General features: G+C 32.3%; 3 protein-coding genes across 8 annotated transcripts; 1 reads left to right on the top strand and 2 right to left on the bottom strand.

Moving 5' to 3' along the window:
* The first annotated feature begins 1,342 nt into the window (after positions 1–1,342).
* LOC127255942 (probable xyloglucan glycosyltransferase 5) lies at positions 1,343–4,883 on the top strand. The gene is made up of 5 exons (XM_051281741.1): positions 1,343–2,662; positions 2,731–3,039; positions 3,107–3,397; positions 3,573–3,686; positions 3,769–4,883. The coding sequence occupies exons 1-5, from the start codon at positions 1,949–1,951 to the stop codon at positions 4,408–4,410; spliced, it is 2,070 nt and encodes a 689-aa protein (XP_051137698.1). The 5' UTR covers positions 1,343–1,948; the 3' UTR covers positions 4,411–4,883.
* A 4,780-nt stretch (positions 4,884–9,663) lies between these two features.
* Positions 9,664–14,970, bottom strand: LOC127255588 (probable cyclic nucleotide-gated ion channel 14). 3 transcript variants are annotated; one of them, XM_051281197.1, is made up of 9 exons: positions 14,851–14,970; positions 12,616–12,659; positions 12,232–12,526; positions 11,980–12,117; positions 11,678–11,890; positions 11,288–11,589; positions 11,080–11,191; positions 10,714–10,950; positions 9,664–10,633 (listed from the first exon to the last, which is right to left on the bottom strand). In XM_051281197.1, exons 2-9 carry the CDS (start codon positions 12,648–12,650, stop codon positions 9,923–9,925), a joined length of 2,043 nt encoding a protein of 680 aa, XP_051137154.1. In that variant the 5' UTR covers positions 12,651–12,659; positions 14,851–14,970; the 3' UTR covers positions 9,664–9,922. The 3 variants fall into 3 exon arrangements, with proteins under 3 accessions (XP_051137154.1, XP_051137151.1, XP_051137152.1); XM_051281194.1 differs by having other exon boundaries at positions 11,980–12,526; XM_051281195.1 differs by lacking the exon at positions 14,851–14,970 and adding an exon at positions 12,975–13,318 and having other exon boundaries at positions 11,980–12,526.
* On the bottom strand, positions 14,160–16,925 carry LOC127255589 (serine/arginine-rich splicing factor RSZ22-like). 4 transcript variants are annotated; one of them, XR_007839664.1, is made up of 7 exons: positions 16,848–16,925; positions 16,501–16,616; positions 16,198–16,286; positions 15,709–15,925; positions 15,423–15,536; positions 14,851–15,053; positions 14,160–14,704 (listed from the first exon to the last, which is right to left on the bottom strand). XR_007839664.1 is itself a non-coding variant. In XM_051281200.1 (6 exons), the coding sequence occupies exons 2-6, from the start codon at positions 16,587–16,589 to the stop codon at positions 15,005–15,007; spliced, it is 549 nt and encodes a 182-aa protein (XP_051137157.1). In that variant the 5' UTR covers positions 16,590–16,616; positions 16,848–16,925; the 3' UTR covers positions 14,776–15,004. The 4 variants fall into 4 exon arrangements, 3 of the variants coding, with proteins under 3 accessions (XP_051137157.1, XP_051137155.1, XP_051137156.1); XM_051281200.1 differs by lacking the exon at positions 14,160–14,704 and having other exon boundaries at positions 14,776–15,053; positions 15,423–15,527; XM_051281198.1 differs by lacking the exon at positions 14,160–14,704 and having other exon boundaries at positions 14,776–15,053.
* Between the last annotated feature and the right edge of the window lie 3,775 nt (positions 16,926–20,700).

A 20,700-nucleotide genomic window follows, 5' to 3' on the forward strand; every position in this document is an offset into this window, starting at 1 on the left:
AACAAACAACAAAAAAGTTATGCCTTTATATTTCTTGTAATAACAAATTCAATTATAAATATATATATATGTATGTGACGTTGCTTTATTTTTATTATTATTATTATTAATATTAAAAACAAGAATCGTTGGTTAATCCCCTCAAGCAAATTATAGTTATTATATAATTATATAAAGTAAACAAGGTGGGAATGTGTACATATAATGATTGATTTACAACCGTTGGATCGTTTGGCATGTCAATGACACTTCAACTTCTCATTGACTCTTCCAATATTACACAATATTTTTAGAATTTTACAACTCCCTCCGTCCCAAATACTATGCAATATTTCTTTTTTCGAATGTCTCAAATACGCTGCAATATTTTCAAAATAGAAAATAATTAATTATACTTAATTTCTACCCCACATTTTATCCCCTCACATAATCCAAATAAAAAAATAAAATATATATTTCTCTCTCCATCGTATCACCTAATTTCTAAATTATCCTACTTAATACTACCCACACCTGCCAAAAATAAATATTATATCTTGTTTGGAACGGATGGAGTACTATTTAATTTTTTAAGAAATATCACATAAAATTTATTTCATTTTTTTATAATTGTGAATTCCAATTTTCTTCATAAAATATTATTATTATTATTATTATTATGAGCTTGCTTGTTTGTGGTTATTATACTATGTAAATCTTGGATAAAAACACAAATAAATGAACTTATATATTTCATAGTAGTTACTATTTATTATTTGGTGGTAGAAATTTTTAAATAGTAATTTTCTTATTCAATTAAAAGGCTTAACTACTCTTTTTTTATTTATTAATATTTTTAACCATAATCATTCACTATATACATATAAGAAATTGATCTATTGTGGTTTTCATTATTGCCAACTTTTACTGCAAAGACATACATAAAATGATTCCCAAAATAGCTTCTCATGCCTTGATCTCTCATTTCATATATATTATAAGTAAAATTTATTTTCACATTTTTTTTAATTCTGCTAATTAAATTTATTAATTTTTTAATAAAATATTACATCTGTTGGACTATAATGATTTTATTTACTTCTTGAATATTAATATTTGAATATTAATTATTATATAAAAATATAATACAAATTAAAAAAAATTATAAAAAAAAATATTTTCAATGCTAAATACACTAACATAAAAAAAAAATAATAATAATAAATGTGACTAGCTGGAATATTTATTTTTTATTAATTTTCTTGCCAAATCAATTTGTGCTAAACACTCAACAGTAAGCATAGCATTTGGATTCACAGGCTTTCCTTTTCTGGGCTGCCCCTTTCCGACTCCATTATTGATTTCGTAATTTCTTCACCAAAATTTCACCATGAACAAAAACTCACAGCCAAAGTGATTCTTTTAATGGCAGAAAGGTCGTTTCTTTATTAGAGAATAAACTTCTTTTCCCCATTGAGAGGTTTTCATTCATATGGATCATCGCCATCCGCACTTCACTGTAAATGTTCCCAGCTAAAAAACAAAATGTATTTAATTCTGGTCGTGAAATTGAGGGATCAACTACTGCAATTTTTTTAGAGTTTTTTTGTTTGTTTGTTTCATCTCCATTTTTACTGGTTCAGTAAAGCTTGAGCTGTATGTATATAATATTTGTAAGAGGAAGGAAGTTTTGTTTATGGCATATACCTTTCTCTTTCCCTGTAATGGTGCTTTGCTTGCAATGCTTCCTCCGGTAGCGTTTGAGATTGCGCAAAGAATATTGTAAAAGGATTTTTTTATGTAAATTTTCTTTCTTAATTCTTCCCCTTTTTCAATTTTGTTCTTCTGCTGTTTGCTGGAGCTCATCCATGGCGGAACTAGGAGCTATTTAACCATTTTTGTTCAGCAATGTTGAGATCTAAGGCGTAGAAATTTAGGGGAAAAGGATTTAATTTAGGGTTGCAGGAAAATGGCTTCAAGATTGAATCTGTTCAATTGGTGGGGGAGAGACGGCGGGCCGAAGGGGACGCCGGTGATTGTGAAAATGGAAAACCCTAATTTCTCGATCGTGGAAATCGACGGTCCAGATTCAGCGTTCAAGCCGGTGGAAAAGAGCCGGCTCAGGAACGCCAAGCAAGTGCGGTGGATTCTGCAGCTCAAGGCGAACCGCGCCGTCGGCTGTCTGGCTTGGCTCGGCGCCATTCTCTGGGCTCTCCTCCGGAGCATCAAGCGGCGGCTAATTCTCCGGCAAGGCGTCGCCGTCGCCAGCGAGCGGCTCGGCAACGGCCGGCTAATGCTGAAGCTCATCAAAGCCCTGCTGGCGGCTTCTTTAGCAGTGCTGGCTTTCGAAACGGCGGCGTACGTCAAAGGGCTGCATTACTTCGACGGCGCTGCCGCCGACGTCCGGGGACTCTTCCACTCCGCCTACGCTGCCTGGGTGGCGCTCCGCCGCCACCACATCGCGCCGGCGGTTCAGTCTTTATCCACCTTCTGTGTAGCTCTGTTTATAATCCAGTCTTTGGACCGGCTCGCGCTTTGCCTCGGCTGCGCCTACATCAAGCTGAAGAAAATCAAGCCGGAAATCAACGGCGGAGATCCATTCCAGCCGGAGGATCCCGAACAAGGACAGCCGTACGATTTCCCCATGGTTCTTGTACAAATTCCCATGTGTAATGAGCGCGAGGTATCATCGTCTTCACCTAAACTCCGACCAAATTCCGGCAATGTATCTGATTATTTCGATTTTCTCAGGTCTACGAGCTTTCGATCTCCGCCGTCTGTCAGCTCGACTGGCCGAAGGACCGCCTGCTGATCCAAATCCTCGACGATTCCGACGACGACAGCATCCAGTGTCTGATCAAGACAGAGGTCTCGAAATGGAGCCAAAAGGGAGTTAACATAATCTACCGCCACCGGAAAGTTCGAACCGGCTACAAAGCCGGCAATCTCAAATCGGCGATGAGCTGCGGCTACGTCAAGAATTACGAATTCGTCGCCATATTCGATGCAGATTTCCAGCCGACGCCGGATTTCCTCAAGAAAACCGTGCCATACTTCAAGGTATACACGGATACTTCAATGTTGTCTGATATGGTCGTCATCATCGGCGTTTTGTTGTCTCCGGCAGGACAATCCGGAGCTCGGACTGGTTCAGACACGGTGGTCGTTCGTGAACAAGGACGAAAACTTGCTCACCCGACTCCAAAACATCAACTTATGCTTTCACTTCGAGGTCGAACAGCAGGTCAATGGCGCGTTCCTCAACTTCTTTGGCTTCAACGGCACCGCTGGCGTTTGGAGGATCAAAGCGTTGGAAGATTCCGGCGGATGGCTCGAACGAACAACCGTCGAAGACATGGACATCGCCGTGCGCGCACATCTCAAGGGCTGGAAGTTCGTGTTCCTAAACAACGTCAAGGTAAAAGGCGCTGCCGTCGCAATTCATATCTTACATGCAAGATTCGTATGTGACGTAAATTCACCTCAGAGAGCTGGTTGGTTGACTATATGATAATTAATGTTGCATATCCTTTTAAGCTTAAACTTTTAGGTGGGATGATTGGTTAACAATTTCGTCCTGATTTCTACGACAGGTCGTATGCGAAGTTCCTGAGTCGTTCGAAGCTTACCGGAAGCAGCAGCACCGGTGGCATTCGGGCCCAATGCAGCTCTTCCGGCTATGCCTACCCGCCGTAATCGCGTCAAAGGTACACCTGACGTCCACGCAAACGCTTTATCGATACAAAAATTATTCATTACGCTGATATTCAACTATTTGTCGCTTTTCAGATATCGATATGGAAAAAGGCGAACTTGATCTTCCTCTTCTTCCTACTACGAAAACTCATCCTCCCCTTCTATTCATTCACATTGTTCTGCGTCGTTCTTCCGCTAACGATGTTCATCCCCGAAGTCGAGCTCCCGATGTGGGTTCTCTGCTACATTCCGGCATTCATGACGCTCCTAAATATCCTCCCGGCGCCAAAATCGATCCCCTTCGTTGCGCCGTATCTTCTCTTCGAAAACACAATGTCCGTCACCAAATTCAACGCGATGGTCTCGGGGCTTTTCCAGCTCGGCAGCTCGTACGAATGGATCGTCACGAAGAAATCCGGGAGATCGTCCGAATCCGACCTGATATCCGCGGCCGAGAGTGACATTACGCCGTTGAACCAACACGTCGTCCGCGGAGCCTCCGAAAACGATCTTCCCGACGTCGTTCAATCGAAGGATCAAAAGCGTCGAGTTCCCGCCGAGAAAAAATCAAACAAGATTTATCGAAAGGAGCTCGCCCTCGCCTTCCTGCTGCTAACGGCGTCGATTCGAAGCCTTCTGTCGGCGCACGGGTTGCACTTCTACTTCCTCCTGTTTCAAGGCGTCACATTCGTCCTTGTCGGTCTCGACTTGATTGGCGAGCAAATTATCGAATGATCCGAGACGAAACGACAAATGCCGTCGAACAAATCACGCGAGGCAGCCGGCGCCATTTTTGTCGCCATCGCCGTCATTTTTCCGATCGAATAAGACCACCCGTCTCCTCCTCCCGCCGCCGCCGTCGTCGCCGCTGCCGATTTTCCGGCGCCGGTAGGATTAGCAGTGAAAATAGAGTCTCCATTTTTACTGAATAGCACAGTACAGAGATAGAGGAAAATCTGAATTCCAGAATTCCTCCAAAGCTTTTTTTAAGTTTTTGTGTGTGTATTTGTGATTGATTGTTGTATAGATTGTTCCAGTGGTTATGATTTTTAATTTTAAAGATTAATTTATTTTTTTTTATTTCAATTAGTTCTCTATGTAAATTTTATGATTTTCTATAAAAATAAAATTCAAAAGTTTGTTATAAGTGTCGGCAGGAAGATGGAACATGATTAGTGGGAAATAACAAAGAGGTTTGGTTGAACCAATGAACAGAAAATGGAAGGGTCCACAAAATATTTCGTGGCCTTTACACCGATTTTTTAATTTATTTTTATTAAAGGTGTATTTATGTAATAAAAAAATTCGATTCATATTATAAAGAAAATACTCCCAAAGTATTTCTATTTTAATCTGTTTCATAATAAAGTATCTATTTCTTTTTTTTTTTTTTTTAAGTAACTGTACTATTTATCTAACGTTACAAATATCCTTACAACTTACAATATATTACAGAAATGTCATTACTTTATATCACACATATATTTTCAGTTAATTCTACTTTATTCCTACTATATTCTAATATAATAATAATATTTTTAAAACTACGTAAAAAAAACAAATGGATACTTACTTTTGAGACGGAGGGAGTATAATATATATAAAGTAGAAATCTGCCGTCGCCGTTATCCGAAAGTACGTCCTTCAATTGGGTAATTATTTTTTGCAAAAGAATAATTCAATTTGTTCACACAGTATTTTTCAATAGAACAATTTTTTATAAATATTATTTAAAAATACAATATAAACACATTAATATATAATATATATTATCTGTTCATAAAAGTCAACCAACACAAAATATTACTTTTTATTTTACCAAGACAATTTTATAGTACAACAAACAAAAACTTCATTCATCTAAACGCTGAGTGAATTGATTAATTCATATTTTTTTATAAAACATTATATTAAAACAATATTAAAAAAAAAAAAAAAAACTAAATTCCAAGACAACATACATAATTGTTATATTTAATTAATGTATCTATTTTGTTATTTTGAGTTCTTTATGATTATTTTTCAATTTAATAAAATCTGATCTTATACAATAATAAGATATTTTTATATTTCACTTAAATTATTTTACTTTATAATTTCTCAATTGTATTATAAAGATGCTTTATACTATTATGTGTATCCATTATACATAAAATATTTGTAATAATTTTTAAAAAATTTATCATAACAAAAATAAATAAATAAATAAATATATTGATAATGGGTGGATATAGTATATATAGCAAAGTGTTTATTGTTTAGGACCAAGTTGTAGGCTTTTGTCTTCCTATTGATTGACCACTTTCAATTAGTTTGGACTTTGTTTTCTTTATATTCTTTTAACATTTCTTTTTATTATTTAATTTTTATTTCTAATATATATATATATATACATATAAAGTATTAAATTTAATAACTATGTCATCTAGAAAATGAAAGGAAAAAAAATTTTAAAAAAAAATAGCAAACCCTTGATTTCAACTCATTTTTGTGTGGGCTATAGTTTGCCATCAAATATTTATTTATAATACAAACTATTTTTATTTTTTATTTTTTATTTTTCAAAAGCTTATTACAAACTCTCGACAAAATGTAAGAAAGAAAAAAATGTTGGAGGGAACAAAATATATATATATATGTAAATAATTATCAATTAAACATTTTGTAAATTAAAACTTATTTATAATAATTTATTATTATTATTATTATTATTATTATTTATATTAAAAATGATCCAACAAACAAAAATGACGAGCAACTGTCACTGGATTTAGACAGACCACCTGTATATTTATTTATTTATGGGGTTTTTATTACTTCCTCCCTCCGTCTCACATACCATCTTCACGTTGTCATTTCTGTCCGTTCTACATACATATCACTTTTTTTTTTTGGAAAATGATTACACACTTTAATCTAATTTTAAATTTTTAAATTTTTTTTAATTTTAATTAAACTAATTAGTTATTTTAATCTTAATATATAATTATTTATATTATAAGATAATTATTTTTATTAATATATTTTTAATTATCTACTAATTATATCCCTCCTAAAATATTGTATTTACAGTATAATAGACACGGTATGTGGGACGGAGGGAGTAATAAAAACATTGAAAAATATAAATGTTAGTATTGGAAGAAAAATCATTTTCAAAGAGTTGGCACACACACGTGTACGGACGGGCTTCATTGTTTGGTTGATGTCAATTTGGACAAGTGGATCCAATCCAATCCCATTCTATATCTCGCACATGGTTTATGATGCATTTCCTTGTATTTATATTATTTTATTATACTTACACCGTCCAATTTCTATTATTCTAAAATATATTTATACGGTTTTTTAGTTGATTGTCTTTTTATTATAAATGGACAAATTTATCCTTAAGTGTATGGTAGAGATTAAAATTAATAAATGAATGAAGGGTAAAAATGTAAAAAATTTGTGTAAAAAAGAAAATAGGACAATAGTTATTGGACGTCTCAAATAAAAAAAGAAGACATTAGTTTGTGGACGGGGGAGTAATAGATATATTTATTATTTAGGATATTCACAAATAATATACTATTTGTTTCATTTAATTTTTACTTGTTATTTTTTAATATTAGTTATTATATCAAAACATAATACAAATTAACAAAAAATTGCTTAGTGTCATATAATACTAATAGAAAGACATTTGTACAAATATAAGGATATTTTTAATGTTAAGTACAATGATGCAAAATGTATATGTGACCCTTCGAGGCTGACGGATGGAATATATATTAGTAAATATAGGGTGGGTTTATTTTGTAAAATAATTTGAAGAATTTTTTTTTTATATGAAATACGAAAAAATTGTGTATTAAATATAAAAATAATAAATGTGTGATATATTAATATTTTTTTAAAAAAAAAAAACACATTCATAGACTTAAAATAAGATATTTTAAAAAATATGTGAATAAATTAATAATGTGAAAAAAAAAAAGATAAATTAAATATAAAAATAATTATGACATTTTAATAAATAAGTACAATATTGAATATTATAAATCAATAAATATGTAAGACCTTTTTTTGCTATAAATAAAAAGTATATAGATTTTGGGGAAAATATATATAGAGAGAGAATTAGCAGACCGATGAGTATTAAAATATTAAAATATTATGACAACATGCACTCATTATTTGTTGAGAAATTTTACTGTTCAAAAATATTTTACCTTTTACGTATTAAAAATTTTATCAATAAAATATAAAATACTATTTTCTTTGTCCCAAAGTTATAGTTTTGGCTGTGTTTGGTACGAAATTTAAGAAATATTGATATTATATTAATAGTGGATAAAAATTACGGATAAAATACTTATTTTTCCTTATGAGTGTATTAGTGTAAAAAAATAATGACAATTGTGTAATAATAAAAAAAATTTCCTTATGAGTGTATTAGTGTAAAAAATAATGACAATTGTGTAATAATAAAAAAAAATAAGAGTAGTTTTATAGTGATATGGTTATTTATGAAAATGAGATTATTGTTTTGGGACGGACAAAAATAGTAAACAAGATTAAGATTATTGTATTATGAGGTACAATGTATTTTCTTAATCTGATATGCAGACAACAAAATATATTCATATCCTAATTCAGAAATACACAGATGGAGTATATAAATCATTTTATCTCTTTGAAATGGTAGTTGGTAAATATATATCACACACTAATAAAAATAATATAATATTTTATCATAAAAAGTTAATGAATGCATACATTTGGAACCGATAAACATAATTTTATATAAATGAAAAATAAAAAATAAAAATAAAAATTAATTGATTTGCTTGTTTTAATTTAAATTTAACCTAAACTTATATAGTGTATTGATACAAAATTGTAAGAAGAAAACAAATGCAAAAAAACAAATGTTTGAGTTTGAAATAAAACAAACAAACAAAACAAATGTTTTTTGAGGTAAAATTCTACAAAATAAAATACTAAATATATTATTTTCAGAATAAAAAATAAATTGGAATAATAAACAAATTAGAAAAAACATGCAAAAATAAACTACAAATTGGATAATACTCTGTTCGTCTCATAACAAAGTATTCATTTTTTTTTTTTTTAGTAACTATACTATCTATCTAACGTTACAAATACTCTTACAACTTACAATATATTACACAAATGTCATTACTTTTATATCACACATACTAATAAGATTATTTTAGACATTTCTATTTTATTTTTACTATATCCCAATATAATACTAATATTTTTAAAACTAAGTGCAAAAAGTAAATGAATATCTAGGACGGAAAAATATAAAATAAAATAAAATAAAATTTAATATGACCATGGAATGGAATTTGGTGGTTAGTGAATGAGTCAATAATTAGTAGAGAGAAATTCCAAGAATTAGGGACAAACTATTTCTATTTTTTGGTTAATGGAAGAATCTTTCACAACATTCAACATAATTTTTCTTTTTTTTTTTAATTTCTTCATTAATTTTTGTCATTTCATTCTAATTGTTTGTTGGTTTAATTATTAATTAATTTATGAATAGAACAAAAATCCCATTTAAGTTGACATATAAATTTAATTTGCAATAGAAGCATTATCTATCAAGCTATATATCTATCAATTAGTGTGAATGTGACTATTTGATGGCACTAAATTTATTTACAATTAATTTATAATAAATAATTTTATTATTCATATTTTTTAATGAATAATATTTAATTTACTATTAATTTTTCTACTTATCATAGTATACTATATATTGTTTTAATACGTATATATTATCTTTTCTAATTCTCTCGGTCATCTAATTGTATATTCATTAGATTAAACACAAGTTTTTTAAAAAAATAGAATAAATTTAAATAACATAGAAAGTAATGTTTACAATAATTCGTATAGGAGGTTCATAGCAATCAACCTCTATTTTTGCATGAAAAAATAATCAAAAATAAAAATAAAAATTATATTGATATGCATAAATATAATATAAATAATATAATATCCTCTGTTCCAAGTTTATATAACGTCCCAACAATCAGTCGCTCAATAGTAAATAAAGTTCGATCCTTTTTAACTTAAGGTTGTAATTATCCAACAAAAAGCTTAGGACAAGAAACATAAAAATGGAATAGAGGAGAGGAAACGAGAGGATCAAACCTGTCTTCTTCCTATCTACCTTCTCGATTTTAATTTCGATTTCGATTTCGATTTCGATTTCGATCGTGAAGCGCTAGTCGTTGTCGGGATCAGCCGAGAAGTCCGGCTCTTCGGGCTTCTGCAGCTTCGGAAGCTTCACATTCTTACTCCTCCGCGCGCCTTTCCTCGTATTAGCGGCGAATCTCGACGCCAGGACCGTAACTCCCAACCCCTGCCTCGCCCGGGTTCTCGACTCCTCGTCGTCGTTGCATTCGACGAGCTCCTCGCTGTTATACGAGTTGAACGATTCCATCATACTCAAGCTTTTCGACATCATCCTCTTCTTGTGCCTCCGCCACGCCGCCTGAATAAATGTCGCCGCCCACGTCCGCCAATGGTGCGAGTAGTACCGGAAAGTGTGCTGCAGTTTCTTGCTGTGCAGCCGCCGGAATTGGTTTGCGACGTATTTCAGGTCCTCGGCGGTGAGCGCGAACGCTTCGACTTCGCTGAGGGCTTTCACCGTTCTCGTCGACGACGGCAAATTGAGCGTCGATTTCGGAAGCAAGGCCCAGGCGAGAAGCTCCTCGCCGCAGAAATCGCCAGGTCTCAACGCCGTTAAATTGAAGAATCCGGCCCGGCCTCCGTTCGTCGTCGAGCTGTCCAAAGTCCCTCGAATGATAAATAGCATCTCGGTGACGGGATCGCCCTCGCGGACGATGTAAGTCCCCTCGGTGCTCAACGAGGAGACAAGGCGCGCGCATATTGCGTCAAGGAGTTGGTCGTCCATCTGAGAGAAAAACGGAACCTGACGAAAAGAAACGAAAGCCATCCGTCACCAATCGATTTAATCGTTCGCTAATCTTGGTTCGAGTCGAAAAAACTTACGCGGCGAACAAGATCTAAACAGAGGTGTCGCTGAATGTCGCGACTTAGATCGCCGGGCAAGGCGCGCAGGATGATTTCTTCGTTGACGCCTCGAGTCGTTAGCCATTTGTACTGCGTAAAACGTCTAACTCGTTGCTGCAAAGCTTCCGGAAGCTGTCGATGCCTCATCCATTCTTCGGTGTCGCGTTGCTTCAGGCGCCACTCCTCGAGCCTCACCGTAAGGGATTGCAGATACGTCTGCCTTGACATTACAAACACCGTCAAACTTGAAAAATCGAACGAAATGTAAACCTAATTCAAATTGATCTTTAACGAACGAAAAATGAATCGAAAAGAACGCGACAAAAAAAAGGATGCTCGGGCTACCTGCATATTCCCAATCAAATGCGCGAACAGGATGAGCCCCAAAATCGCGATGAGTATCGCGAACAAAGTCTCGCCAATAAACGTGCTAGTCGACAACGTCTGGCCATAAGAACTGTTGCATCGAATCAACTACGTATTTCATAAGCATAACCACGACAATCTCGGCAACATAAACTACAACCGCATCGATCGATTCGGATGATCATACCTTAAGTTTTGCAAGCCCCACCACAAGCAGTAGAAGAACTTCTCCAGGAACTTAGACGAGACGACGTTGTTCGCAACAGCATTTCCGAATATCCCATAATTGAAAAACGTTGTATTATCAGGTCTGCACCTAGCGAAAACAAGTGTATTCTTTATCCATTCTGTTCGATCCTGGCGAGATAACGCACCACAATCCATAAAACTAGGGGAGCATCGAGTCGAATTAAATTCAGTCCTGCAAGCCGATTTCCAACAAGTTGCGTGTCTTTCAATCGATAATAAGTACCACGAAGCCCCCAACACCTAACAAGATACAACTTTAGCATTTCGCGACAAGAACAATTGAATTAAACGAAACAGTCGACGCGATTAGATTGAAATATTTACATACGTGGCTCGCTAACATGTAAAGTAGCAAATTGTACGCCGCACCAGCCCAGGCGGTCTTAGTGACGACTCCGGTAGCTTTAATGATCCGACTACTCAGAGGGAAAATAAGATACAACCTCGGGATATACTGCAACAAAATGACAAGTAAAAGCGCGCTGTTGGTATGATCCGAGCTGGAGCTTCTAATCGCCGGCAATATTGACCATATAACAATCTGCGGGGCGCAAAGCAAATATAACTCAATAATTTCTCAAACAGAGATGCAAAATGAATCTAATCATCGAAAAAAAAAGTTGAGATCACCTGAGGAAGAGGCAGCATTGCAATGAAATCAATGAAGAATTCGGATTTCAAATACTGCGCCGCGATCATATCTAAATCAACAACAAGTTCTCCTTTGCCGAATACTCTCGAGCTAGGAGATACATAAGCAGTCCTGAACTTTATGATCACATGAAACAGGTAGAAAACATCGGCAACCGTGCGAAAAAAGGTGACGACGATCGCTAAATTCAAATCGACACGCATACAAGAAGCATTGCCATGATTCCTCACCGAAGGCAGGTAGAAAAAAAGAGGATCCACAAAGAGTGCAACCAAACAAGAGAACATAAACATTCGATTCCATTTCAGGACAGTCTCACTTCCAGGATCCAGCACTGTTTTTTTCCCAGGCTCTTGGCCTTCGGGGAATACCTTAGACCTACCAATTTTGGAAATCTTGTCGGCAATATATCCACCTTCCGAATTCCTCAGAATGGCTGGGGATTTATATAGAGGCAGTTTCTTTTCGTGGCGTCGTTCATCGGTCTCGCAAAAATCCTCAAAATTTTGTGTCGCCTCCTGAAACCTGATTTTTCAGTCAGTACTTTCGTCGAACATCTTGCGAGTGCAAAACGGCGACAATAAAAACAAAAGCAAAAGTTAATAATTGCTTACCTGACTTGCCTCGGCATCTCCTTCTTGAACTCCATAACCTATTCCTGGAACGATTTACCGAAATGCATTCGATCAATGGTCAAGATTGGATGCCAAATTGAATAAGTGCATTTAGGGGAGAAACAAATCAACAATGGAAGCCGGAAGCCGGAAGACGACAAAGATGAATATGCCCGTCGAATAAAATACAGACACGGACACGCTGCAGCATTAACGAGCGAGAAAAACTTCCTGGAATCAAAACTGTGCCCAGATTTCAACTCAGCATTAAATTAATTCTTTTGTAACAGTTGGTGTTAGTGGGAGATTAGGGTTTGTTTATTAGAGTTAATCAGTGAAGAATACAGTTGGACACTCACATGATGATGATTCGCCATTGGAATGCTCGTATCATAATTGATTATGCGAGTCTCCTCTCTCTCGGATTCTCTCAGCTTCAGAAGAATCCGTAAATCAACTTTTAGTTTTGGGATTCCATTATGTATTTCTTTTGCTGTATTATCCTATTTGTAAATTTGAGTTTATACAAAATGTGCTGAAAACCACAATATGAAGCCCGATTTTTTTTAATTATTATTATTATTTAATGTTTTCCTTTTAAATAAAATATATCAATTTTATACACAAAACTTAACCATATCATATAAATTATATTTTTTCATATCACAAAATATCACACTAAATACTTATTATTTATTATTTTTAAAACTTTTATAATTCCAAAATTCATATTTAACCAATATATATTATATAAATATTATCCCCCAACAACTATCTTATCTAAGAAACAGACAAAATAAAAAAATCAAACCACAAAAATAACAATATCTCATATGTAACTAAAAAAAAATTCAACAATATAATATAATTTGAAATCATTATTAAATAATTTTTTAATATACACAATAATTTTAAAATAATAGTAATAAATAATAATAATAATAATAATAATAATAATAATAATAATAATAAGAATCTGGTAGGTTTCCAATAATATTATTGAAGAAAATTAACATTATTGCAGAAGCAAGTTGGGCATAGGATTGGTTTCGTTAGCCTCTCTTATTGGCTTGCCCAGCCCTACAAATCTTTCTCCACAATTATGTTGGTGCCATATCAAAATTTACAACAATAACCACCAATAATTCACATAATAACAAGCCAACCTAACCTAACCGAACCTAACACATCATTTTCATTGGATATATATAACAGCAAAATCACAATACATGAACTCATCACTTCATTTGCTATCAACATGAATAATTTTATTCTACATCTTCGTTCATTAAAATATTAGTGGGCACATACACTCCTCTAACAGTACCCAGTACACAAACTAAAATGTGATGCAGGGATCCAAGACTTGTAGTTTTTTTCTTAATCAATAAATAATACATAGATACCTTAAGCACAAGAGGTATGGAATACATACATATCATAAAAACTGCTAAGATGTTGGCGCCAAAACCGCGCCTTTCACATTCACACAACGTGACAAGTAATTCATTTTGCATAAAATAAACGATAAACAACAACACATATTGCAGATCCCAAGAGCCACTCTAAAATAACAATTCCATTTTCACCAATACACCCAAAAAAAATTTAAAAAAAATAAAAAATCCAATGAATGAATCCAAACACAAAGTATAAAGTTGGAGGGTGGGGTGGGGTAGGGGGGGTAAAGAAGGTGTGCTAAGTTATAGGGCAAATCTTGGCATTTTCATGTTTGTGCAAGGGTGTGGTTTTTGCCACTCTAAACCTGCCTCTAGTTCAGAATAGATAGCCGGGAAAGATCCGATTTTTTTTTTTAAGAAAAACATGACAACCTAAAAGGGTGAGTTAATCAATGGCTGCAAGCAAGCACAGGCGGAGACTATATGCCGGCGAGAAGTGTGCAAAGCATTTATCTCTTCATCTTTAGTCCTAATCGAAAAACTCAATTTGAAGAGAGCAGAGCAGAGCACGCAACAAACATGGCATCTAGCAGTGTAGCCAGCTGGGATCCACAATCTATCGAATTGAAGATCCCACGCACAAGTGCAGACAGATGCAGAAAACCAATGAAGCAGTGCCGTGCAGAGACCTCCACACAAAAACAAAATAAGTGAGGTTTAGAAGAAAACGGATTAAGATCCATATCATATGCAGCACGACTGTAAGGTTTAATGCATTTTACTTCTATGAAGAAAAAAAGCGCGGACAGATAAGGTAAGGATAGAGTGTGACAACCTCAGAACTGAAGTAGAGTAAAGACAAGCAAATCCCGAGTTGAAGCTGAGGGCGTGGCCCTGCTTACATAGGGCTAGTTAAGTCCAAGCACAGTAAACACACAGTTCAAAGAACCCTCTGTATAGATTCGAAACTACTAATAAATTTTCAAAGTTCAGCTTCTGCTCCGGCTCCTGGTTCTGCGCCTTTCCCTAACATCGTCTCTGCATAGTAGAAACAAATGGAAACATAAATGGAGTGCTAATAACATAATCATGGATGCATCAAATATAATGACAGTTCAGAACAAAGCTACTGATTTTTATGCAACTCCAGATTGAAGTCCATTACATACAGGTACATGTGCTAATATTACACAATTAAAAAATCAGTATTCGAACCATCCCTTAATATTCAAGAATAAAAATTAGTAAATGCTTGAACATTTTATCCGATCATCATCACTTGCAACTTAATCCCGTGAACGACAATCTATATGGATCACACCCATTGCATTCAAACAAAACATGTTCATCAAGATGACAAAGTTATCACCAAAGAAAAAGTATAAAAGGGATGAAAGAAGACTTAACCCATTGGCATATGGCACTTCATCTCGTCCACGATAAGGAGGGGACCTGCTATAGGCAGGACCTCTGGGAGATAAACTGCGGCGTCGAGGAGAACGATCACGAGGACTGTAACTCCTGAGTCAAAAGACCAGCAATCAAGACAAGTGTACATAGAACCTACCTAGTCAGAGCTAAATACAGTCCATAGTAAACTTTTTATATCATTTTAAAATCTCAAACTGCTGCCATGGTATTCAATTAAGAGGATTTGCCAGTATCAATATTTTGACTGATTTAAATTAATTACCTCCGACCATAACTTGGGCTACGGCGATATCTAGGGGGGGTGCGACTCCTGCGCCTTCCAGAACCACCCCTATTTCGGCACTCACGAGCAAAATGGCCAGGCTCACCACATTCATAGCATTTGGAATCAGAACCAGAACGCCCACGACCCCCACCTCGACCACCACCGCCTCCACCTCTGGAGTTGTGGGAAAGCTCCACTCTCCAACCATTTTTACCTATTCCAAAACAAAAAATGTATAGCTTCCTTATACTGTTCAAAGCCAGAATCAAGACTAACAAACAAGATCAATCAAATCATGATGTAATGAAAGCAAATGTGAAATCATTCAATAATAATTCCATAGCCAAATTCAAACAGGAAATCTGAATAGAGATAAACTGAAGTAAAACAAGTGGTAAAAGATGACAACTAGCACCAGAAGAATTCAATATCTTGAATTTGATGGAATTATATAGCATGACTACGAAAACAAATACCATGGCTCACCATCAACTTCCCTTATGGCATCTTGCGCATCCCTTGGATCATCAAAATCAATGAAAGCATAACCAGGAGGTCTTCTGGCAACCCAGACACTGCACGAGAGATTCCATAAGAAGACAAATACTCCCAACCAAGTAGAAAAACATGTCTAACCCGTGGAGGATGATAATTTACTAGTTCTACTAAAAGATTATAAACAAAACCTAAATTCAATTTGAATAAACAAACACAAAACAGCAAATAACCATATTCTGGTCGCACAAGTATTAAAATATCACGAACCAAAACTCATCCTCGAAATTGTACCTTCTTATAACCCCAAAAACGCGAAACTCGTCCTCGAGATCGCGTTCAGATACCCGTGGATCCAGATTTCCAATATACACCCGAGACATCTCCAATCAAAGTTTCGAATAAATTACCTGAAGCGTTGATACAATTTCACATCACACAAAAAAAAAAAAAAAAATTCCAATCACGCGCCTTAATTCGTCGCAAACCAAACCCCAAAAAATAAAAAATGGTTCAACAAAAACGGGCAAACAACTACCGGACCAAAAAACACATAAATAAGGAGCGGTAACTTTACATAATTTACAGATCCATAGAAAACTAGAACAATAGAGCAAAGCAGCAAGTAGTCGAGCAAAAACCTGGAAACCCTGCGGAGATTTTGGGTTAAAAAAACCCTAGGAACTGGCGAGAAGAGACGATTCTGCCGTTTCCTTTTTATTCTAAATAAACAGTCCAACACGCATTTCATCCTACTGGTGGGCTTATTGGGCCTAATTGGGCCCATGATGATGGCTCATAATATTTTATTGGGCCTAAAACTAATTTTGATTCTAAGCTTGTGGGCCATATATGTTGTAATAGCAAGCCCAATAAGGTAATTATGATCAACCATACAGGAGACTTCTATGCCCATTTATAAGTTTATTTTAAATTTTAGATTTATTTGTCCACAAATTTTTTTTTCTGATACAATTATCAATATATTGTATATATATTTTATTCTTGTACAAATAAATAAATAAATAGTCAAAACACTAAATAAACAAATCCTTTTATTTGCCCAATTTATTTTTTTTTTACTTTTAAAATATATTTTATTATTTTATAAAAATAAATATTCTAAAATATTATTTTTTATATTATAATTCTCTATAACCCACGTTAATATATAAAATATTTTGAATAAGATAAAAACATGATTCACGTTGATGACACATCTCCACATATGCATCGCGGAGATAATATCTAATAAATACTAATGGAAAATGCAAAAAAGGACAAAATAACAGTATTAAATTTTTTTATTATAACAAAAATAATAATATATTAATACTAAAAAAATTAATTTTGATATAAATTACAAACAAGCTAATATAGATATAATTAGTTTATATCTAAAATACAAAAAAAATAATAATAAAATAAAATTAAAATCTATCATAAATATTTTTATTTAATTAATAAAATATTATTATAATTTTGTTGGATTGAGACAAAGAGAGTATATCATAAAATTCTTTTATAATAGACTAATAAAAATAATATTATCTCCGTTCACCACCAATTTATCCATTTGCATTTGGCGTCATTATTTTTAACATTAAAAATATCCTTATATTTGTATAATTTTTTGTACAAATTATATTTCATTAGTATTATAAAACAGCAATAAAAATATTTGTCGTTTTTCTTTAATTTGTACTATATTTAGATATAATAATTAATATTTAAAGATCAACATGCAAAAAATAAATGAATAGATTGACAGTGGACGAAAGTAGTACTCATTTTGTCTATTTGGTAAATATATAGTTTGTCATTTTTTTCATACTCTAAACACAGTATTATATATGGATCTCACTGCAAAATTACAAATATATTTACATTTATACTTATTTATATTTATATTTTCACATTAATTTTACACTTTATAAGAATAAAATACTTCCTCTGTCCCATATACTATGTCTACATTGCTGTTTCTGTCCGTCCTCCGTACCATGTCACTTTACTTTTTTGGAAAATGATTATATACTTTAATCTTATTTTAAACTTTTTGCTTTTATTTTTTAAAATTTTAATTAAACTAATTAGTTATTTTTTTCTTAATTTATAATTATTTATATTATAAGATAATTATTTTCACTAATACATTCTTAATTATCTACTAATTACACCCCTCCTAAAATATCGTGTCTACAGTGTACGGACGGAGGGAGTAGTAAATATACTAAAAAAATTAGTTACTTTTATCGGGTTGTAAGAGTTTATTTTTACTATTTTTTTAGGCTAAATATAAGAAAAATAAGTATATTTGTAATTTTAGGGATTTAGAAATTGAAATTAACATTTAGGTCAAATATTTTTAAATAAAAACAGCCGATGGATTAAAAGCAGAATTTATGAAAGTTTGATGCAATTTTAAATAAGAGAAATTTGTGGCGCAATTTCGTAAAATGCGTAGAATTTGTGGAGTTTAGCATAGATATTTTAATAAAATATAATATTTTTCTAAAATATTATAGATCCTTCTAAAATATCGTGTCTACAGTATAGCAGACACGGTATGGGGGACGGAGGGAGTAATATTTACCGTACCAAAATTATCATCAATCATCGTGATTTCTTAAATACATTATGGGTGTGTTTGTTTGGGGGATTGGATTTTAAATCCACTATTCATTCTATTTTTTCTCCTAAAAAATATCAAATCAAACACCTATTATTAATATTTAATGTGCTATTCTTTTATTTAAAAATATATAAAAAAAACATCCGAGAAAAAATAAAAAATAAAAAATAAAAAAAAACTCTATTTAGTTCTATATTGGAATCCAACTCATTATATAATATACATGTATATTTTTTATAATAAAGATGTCATAAGATAATATTTAATTAAATATGTATAAAATGGCCGACCATGCAATAATAAGGGTGTCTTTGTTCATATTCCTTCTTGTCTTTCTATTACTATATATTATTTTAATTTATCAAGATATCTTTAAATAATAATAATAATAATAATAATATTATTATTATTATTATTATTATTATTTACGTAAATATATTTTAAAATGTAAAAATGTCATTTTGTATGTATATAGTATAACTTTTACGTTCTCACTAAAAAAATTTATCGTTGCAATTATATTAAAAGTAATCGTATTTAAATACAAAAATACTTTTAATTTTTATAAAATATTTATTTCTTTTGTATTTCAAGGAAAATATATCAAAATTATCTTTAATATTTTTACTCATTAATAAAATAATATTATTTTTTAGATAATTAAATATATATATTGAATTAGACGGTAAAATATTTACAAATTATCTTTGTTCTTACATACTCTTATATTTTTCGAGATTTTAGTAATTATAAACAATTTTTTTTAAAAAAAAATAAAATAAAATCACATTAAATATTTATTATTTTTTATTAAATATTATTTTTTATTCTAAATCTTAAAGGCAATTAAAAATATTTTACCCAACAAAGACACGTTGGTGATGTGATGGGAGTGAAATAAATTAATTAACGAAGTACAGAATATAATAATGCATTCAGATCTGTTTGATTAAATTGTGTACTTTTGTAAGTGTTTAGGCTTCTTTTATGATTTCAAACTTCACTTCACATAAATATAGTGTTAATTGGATTGAACACGGTATTTAAAAAATATTGATATTATATTGATAATTGTTAAAATGTATAGGTAAAAGATTTTTTTGTCTTGCAGGTGTATTAGTGTAAAAAATAGTAATAATTATATAATAAAAATAAAAAAGTAGATGTAGTTTTATGGTGATATGATTATTTATGAAACAAGATTATTGTTTTAGGACGGACAAAAATGGTAAACAAGACTATTGTATTGGATCGGAAGGAGTAGTATTTGCATTGTTTATTTTGCATCATTTTTAATAAAATACAGTACTATCTCCGTCCGGCTCTAAGCTCTCATTTACTTTCTGTGTATTGATTTTTTAATATTAATTATTATATAAAAATATAGTACAAATCAAAACTACTTCTATTAATGTCTTATAATATTATTATAATGATATTTTTGCAAAAAAATTATGCAAATATAAAGACATGATTGAGAGAGTATTATTTGTTTTATATAATATTATATTAAAAATACTATTTAAATAAAATCTTAAATCGATATAAAAAAAACATCCTTAATACTATAGTAATAAGTTTTCAAAAAAAAAAATATATAAGAAACATGTACGATTTGTTCTTTTGCGATTCCAAATCAAAATTAACATTATTTATTTAACACGATTTCTAATAAAAATATACTATTTTTTATCACAAAACATCACATTTAAAATTTAAATAAATTTTCAAATCGTTTTTTCATTTTAAATCAATTTTAAATTATAAAAAAACAACGTCATATAAAAATATAATTTTGTTTGCCCACAAATTTATTTGTGACATAATTCTCAATATATATATATATATTATCATCTCAC

The sequence above is a fragment of the Andrographis paniculata genome, unplaced genomic scaffold, assembly GCF_009805555.1.
Source record: "Andrographis paniculata isolate CXL003 unplaced genomic scaffold, ASM980555v1 Contig54END, whole genome shotgun sequence".
NCBI classification, from domain to species: Eukaryota; Viridiplantae; Streptophyta; class Magnoliopsida; order Lamiales; family Acanthaceae; genus Andrographis; species Andrographis paniculata.